At 47.9% G+C, this 6,394-nt stretch overlaps 1 protein-coding gene across 1 annotated transcript; it reads right to left on the bottom strand.

Annotated features, from left to right (window-relative positions):
* Nucleotides 1–220: 220 nt before the first annotated feature.
* LOC130844825 (myomegalin-like) lies at nt 221–6,125 on the bottom strand (the record flags this gene model as incomplete). Its single annotated transcript, XM_057721066.1, has 5 exons — nt 221–452; nt 2,742–2,880; nt 3,965–4,108; nt 5,244–5,470; nt 6,026–6,125. Coding segments are annotated over 5 exons (756 nt in total), but the record flags the coding sequence as incomplete, so codon positions are not given.
* Between the last annotated feature and the right edge of the window lie 269 nt (nt 6,126–6,394).

The following is a 6,394-nucleotide window of genomic DNA, read 5'->3' on the forward strand; positions in this document are numbered from 1 at the left end:
TGGGACCACATGCTCCACTGCTGGGGAGCAGGTCCCATTTCCCCTGAGTTGACCTTCTGAGGATAGATGATGAGGGGTGAGAAATGTACTATTCCTGGTTCCCATGCCCCTTGGGTGTTCAAAGCAGTGTCACAAGGTCCTTACAAACTGTGCCTGTTTTGCTTAGTGCTGGGCCCAGTGGTCCTTGGCTGGTTATTCCTCAACCGCAGAAAAGCCCCTCTGCCTTTCCCCCTGCCCCAGCAGGCCACATCTGTGACTCCTTCCAGACCCTCCAGCAGGTGTGGAGGAGGGGGGCCCAGATCCTCCTCAGCAGACAGGGAGCTGTGAAAAAGGGGGGCAGGCCCATCCTTCCTGCTGTTTGGAGGACCTCTGGTGGCTACGCTTCTTGCTTGGCTCCTGGAAGGCAAGGGTCACAGGACTGGAGTGCATGGAAGAGCCCTTAGGGATTTCACCTGGAGGCCAAAAGAACACAATCAAATTGAGTCCATTATCAGGCCTTGCTGGTGGCTAACTGAGGCTGGAGCGAGCGCTGAGTGGTGACAGAAGCCAGAAGCATGGTGAGAGCCTGTCAAGAGGATGAGCTGAGGGGTGGGCTGAGGTCTGGAGGAGCAACTGGTGCCACCAGGTTAGAGGACAAGCTTCCCACCACCTCCTGTGGTCATATCTCTGCTCAAAGCCACTGCACACCGGGTGGCCAGATCCTACCACCCCCTCTTCAGGTTCCAGTTCACTCTCCAATTCACTTTGGAGCAAAAGGATGGCTTTTGTGATTGCTCAGGAAAAGACGTGCTTAGTATGAAACAGGCACATATAGACACCCTGTTGTAGGAAGGAGAGGACATTTTGCATGGAGGTCCCCCTGTTACATTCACGTTCTGTTTACTTGATGAGGAGAGGGAGGGGCCAGGTCAGCAGGGACCTCAGAGTTCATCTAAGTCTAGTGCCCCGTCTTACAAATGAGGATCAGTAGTCTCACAGAGATTGGGTCTCTGTGAGAGACCACAAAGCCACACAGGCAGTTAGTGAGAAGCCTGGGATTAGAACCCAGGCTTTGGGATCTTTCCAATGGCCTAGGGGAAGTGGGAAGGATACTTCCAAACTGGGGAAGCCAGCAGGTAGGAGAGGCTGTTGGGTTACCTTTGCTGGGACAGGAATAAGGCTTCACAGAAGCAATCTTGTAAGTATTCTTCTAGAAAGGCTCAGGAAAGAAAGGAATCATCAGAGAAAAACAGAAGAAATTAGAAAAAAAATCCAAACCAAAACAAACAAACAAAAAAACAGAGTTAAATTATGGCCCAAACTATTTTCACACTGTGGGGTCAACATTCCCTTAGGTTACAATTTACGAACATTCCTAGGAATACACTCAATTGCTTATGGTAAAGCTTTAAAGTCCAAGGTAAAAGGTTTAATTTTGATTTCTAAGCCATTTCTAAGACCTCAAGTTTTTCTTCAAAGTGGTTGCTAAAGAATATGTTAGTGTTTTAAATAAACGTAGAGAAATGTCTACCATATAGATAATATCTTTCCCTTTAAGTTTCAGTTTTTACTTATTACCAAATTCTCTTTTAGATCACTAAAACCCAACGATTTTCTTTTGTGTTGTTGCTTAAAGAAAAATATGTCAACATTAAATTGCTGTTTTCAGCCCAATAGTGTGCAGTGAAATCAACTTATTAGGTTGCATCTTTCCATGATTTTTTCACATAGTGGTTTAGGAAACCCCAGAACACATGAGTGCCCTCAGGATCCCTTTACTGAAAGCTCACAGAGCAGACTCCATATGTCCTCTGACCTCGATAATCAACTGAACTGCATTTCTCCCCACTCCTGACCTGGCATAAAGGAAAGAGAATTGGGGTAAAGAGAGAAGATTATGGCAAAGTGAGAGTCAACTGAGAGGTCAAGGGAGATTGCCGATTGGAGTGGAAGGGCTGATGGGGATGGAATCTAGAGGGATGCTCACTGAGGATCTGTGCTCCTACAGATGGACCAGCAATCTCCTCCTGGAAGGTCAGAGCAGGTCAAGGATCACCTGCATGCTCTGATGACACATGGTAATAAGTTTGGGGTGGGCTCTATGGCTCTGACTGTTGCAATGGTTTCCTTACCTCCAGATTAGTCCTTGCCTTCTTTAAAACATCATGTGTCCTGGTCACTGAAACAACAAAACAGCCCCCAAAGGCAAAATTACCAGCATGGCCTATACTTGCCTTATGTGTTCTAAAGCCTGTCTTTTTTTTTTTTTTTTTAATTTTATTTATTTATTTATTGTTTTTTGGGGGGTACACCAAGTTCAATCATCTGTTTTAATATACATATCCCCGTATTCCCTCCCTCCCTTGACTCCCCCCCCCACCCTCCCTCGAGTCCCTCCCCACCCTCCCCGTCCCAGTCCTCTAAGGCATCTTCCATCCTTGAGTTGAACTCCCTTTGTTATACAACAACTTCCCACTGGCTATGTATTTTACAGTTGGTAGTATATATATGTCGGTGCTACTCTCTCGTAAAGCCTGTCTTACTGGCCACTCAGCTCGGGGTCTCCTGCCGCCTGCCCCCTTTCAACTGCCCACATCCCCTCCTCTGCCTCCATGATTACTGATGGCACAGGAGGTTCAGGGACATCATATCAGTCTCCCCCACCCCCTAGGCTCTCTGGTCACTGTCCATTCACAGCACAAGTGGGGAGCCTGGAAGGATCCCCTCATTCCCTGCCCCATTCCGTGGCTGGGAGCACCCACACTGGCTGAAGATGAACTGCTCCAAGCTCTCCTTCTGCTGGTTGGCGGTCTTCAGATGCTCAGCTGTGCTCTGAAGGAGACTCTCCTGTCTGGATAGTTTGGTTCTCAGTTCCAGAAGCTCCCTTTTCATGGACTCTCCCTGGGAAGAAAGACAGGCTCTCTGTCAGAAGGCATAAGCACCCTGTGTTTCGTGGCTCTTTACAACTCTAAATAGGGTTCTACAATCTTCTTAACTATTTCTGGATCAGATTCCCCTCGTTAAAGCCTCTCAAACCCTCCAGCTGGTGATGGCTCAGGATGGGCCATGAGGTGGGAATACTGAGGACCTGGAATCCCCCGTGCAGATTAGCACAGGCTACACGCCTGTTGCTGCAGAGAACCTGACTCCAGGCCACACTGAAACCCAGCTGTGAACAAGAGCTCCGATTTAGTGCTGACATGGTTATATCACTTGGGCATCACAAGTAAGACTTGATCATTAGGAATATTATGCCTGAGAGACAGGTCTGACCTGAGAGAGTCAGCAAGTTTGTAAATGTATCTGGGAACCTCAAGATGGGAAAACACTCCCTCCTTGGACGTAGCATAAATGAGTCCCCTAAAGTGTCAGTGATTTTAGTCTGGAGTTAGAACCCCTGGGAGGGATTCTCAAACCTGCCTATCTAAGTTCACCAACCAGAGAGCTGCCTGAGATCTGAGAGCACCTTGGGGAGGCTGGCTCTCCCCAGGCCTGACCCTGAGATGCAGATTTAAGTGATTTTCTGGGATTCCAGTGGGGGGCTGAAAGAGGCTGGGCGACTGCTGGTGACATTTTGTGATCCTGCCTGACGATGTGGACCTGGGGGTGGGGGTGGGGTTAGGTTGGGAAAGGGAATGTTGATGTTTTAACACGGCCCTGAAGTTCAGCTCAGCGAGACTTCAGAAAGTTAAAGAGATGGAACATTTATGGGTTACCAGGGCTCTCATGTCTCTGCCTCCTCCATGTCCTTTCCTTTTCCTCTTTGATTACTTCTCCTGGGGGTCAGAGGTGGGGGAGAGGGGATGTAGTCAGAGCTGCACTGAAAGCAGCCACCACAGAGGAGAGGTCTCCCTCCCTCCAGGGACACTCTCTTCAAGTGCCCTTTGTTCCAACTGACCATTTGGCTCCTTATCTTCAAGATCTACCGACCAAGGAGGCAGGGGATATTTGGGGGCAGATCCAGTAGAGAATGCTGGCTTCTTACCACTTTGCCACCCAGTGCAGGGCCATGGGAGCTTGGCAAGGCTGCTCGCCAGAACATGGTGAGGAGGGAGGCGGACTCCTCCAGCCGGTGGTGCAGGGCGTTGGCACTGCTTCTGAGCTCATGGATGGCTTCACTGCCCATCACCTGGGAAAAGAGGGTGGTAGCCATGGGCATCCCTGCAGCTGAGAGATCACTTTTTTTTTTTTTTGCTGAGCCCAGGCCTCAGCTTCCTTTGTGAGTGAGGTATGGACATGGGCCTGCTTGAACCTGTGAAATCCTTTTCTAACCTGGAAGCCAAGGTTCTTTGACCTCAGGAGGGACCACCCAACTTGCAAGAATTCATTTGATTCCAGCTTCCCGCACACTCTTTAGCTTCTAGTCCTGCTTCGTGCTCAAGAGTCTACGGTCCCTATTTTTGCACTGGTCCCCCTTGCCCTTCCCTGAATCACACCTTATGCTTCAAATGGGCTGCACCATTTGTAGTTCAAAGGACTGAGGTGCCGCTCGCTTTACCTGGCATGTTCTCCTTCCCAGAGAACCTGAACATTCCCTAGTGGCACCCCCTACCCCATGAACCTGTTACTTTCCTTGCCTGGGATAATAGCTGATTCTGGGTTCATGCCCTCATACCCAGAGCACTTCTAACACTGCCTGGAGCTCCTTGTTGTATGGTGTGGGGCTCCCTCTCTAGTGTGGGGGCCCCAGGGGGCAGGGCTGTCCCTGTATGCCTGTGCATCTCCAGTAGCTCAGATAGCAAAGCAGCTGGTACCTGGATCTCTCCCTGGGAAAGGGCTCTGAGGAACCTTGCTGCCTGCTCTCCTCCCCTCCTCAGTCTGCCACGCTCCTCACCCCTTCTACACATCTGCCCATATGGATGCAGATTCTCCATCTCCAGCCAACTGATTAAGTGATTTTATGCTGCCCACAGATGGTCATATGCCAGCGTGACTTTAGCAGATAATAAGCTACCAAAGGGTACTGGGTGCAGCATTGCATGTATGTTGATGCTTAATGTGCTCTACTGATGAGGATGGCAATGCTGCACCTGCTATTCTGTGGTTCTGAGGGGAAATATCAAGTCAGCTGCATCTGGAACCAGAACAGAGCTTGTAGTGAAATTAGCAGATGAAGATGAAAGGCCTAGCTAGATTAAATGGAAAATGTATCCTCAATTGGTAGGAGATGTGGAGCAGGCAAAAAAATAGTGGGAGAAGGCGCTAAAATCAGAAGAAGAAACGGCCTAAGGAAAAGGTGCACCTAAGAGCTCAAACGTGATTACCTCTGTGCCTAGAGCTTCAAGGCCAAGGAAGTTGCAGGTTGATCTCACGAGGGATGCTACCTTCTTGACCAGCAGTCTGCCCTCTTCAATCTGCTGTCTTAGGGCACTATAGTCATCAACGTGGCCAATGACATGGCGGCCATGCTTATTGGCAAAGGAGCCATCAGTAGCATCACCCTCCAGCTTGGGAGGGTTCTTCATTACTGGAGAAGCATCCAAACCCAGCTCTGAAGATAAAACCACAATAACACAGAATACACTGTTATTTATAGTCATTCTTAGTTCAATCCAAAAGGGACATCAGATAGTGAAAGAGGCCACAAACAAGAATGACAGTCTTGGAAAGTACAAGTGTGAAGTCCATAGATATTCTGGGTTCTAGATTTTTATAATCTTTCTTACATCATCTCATAATGATAAAATTGCCAGGAGGCAAATTTTATCCTTATTGACAAATGAAATATTCAGGACAGATATTTAAAAATTTTAAATTTGGGGGTTGAGAAGACACAGACAAGGAAATTAAGCTGGATACAGAGAGCACTTTCAAGAAGGAAGAGATTATAGTGCAATGAAACAATACCAGAGCAATAGGAAAACCACAGGAAGAAGAAAAATGACCAAAAAGGCAGCCACAGAAGGTGGAATGAGTAGGGCTAAAGGCCTTGGGACATGTGGAGAAAAATCTCTAAATTCAGATAATGTGCCTATAGAGAACCAAAAGTTACTTGCAGTGTCATTTTCCATCATTAGACCCTGAATCCCATAGTTGCCCTATTTACCATTTTTCCTGTTGAAGGTTGTGGTCTCTGAGCCAGAAGCAGCAGAAGAGGAGCTGGGGAGGACCAGAACTGGAGAATTCATGCCCACATCCCGAACTGGAGGAGAGGCAACTGAATCTAGGGAGTACAAATAACCACAACTTTAGAAACCCTGGAACACACTGCTCCCCAAACACATGCACAGCCTGTTTTCACCACTGGGGTCTACGGCAACATGACTCTCCTCTTACAAAATCATCACCCATGTACCACAATCAAAACCAATAGCAAACAAATCACTTAGTTTGGATCAAGTTCCTATAGTTGAGGGCTGTTCCATGAGAAAGCAACTTCTAGTTTGAAACATTATTAGGTATATTTTTCTAACCC

Source organism: Hippopotamus amphibius, chromosome 1 (assembly GCF_030028045.1).
Source record: "Hippopotamus amphibius kiboko isolate mHipAmp2 chromosome 1, mHipAmp2.hap2, whole genome shotgun sequence".
Lineage (NCBI taxonomy): Eukaryota > Metazoa > Chordata > Mammalia > Artiodactyla > Hippopotamidae > Hippopotamus > Hippopotamus amphibius.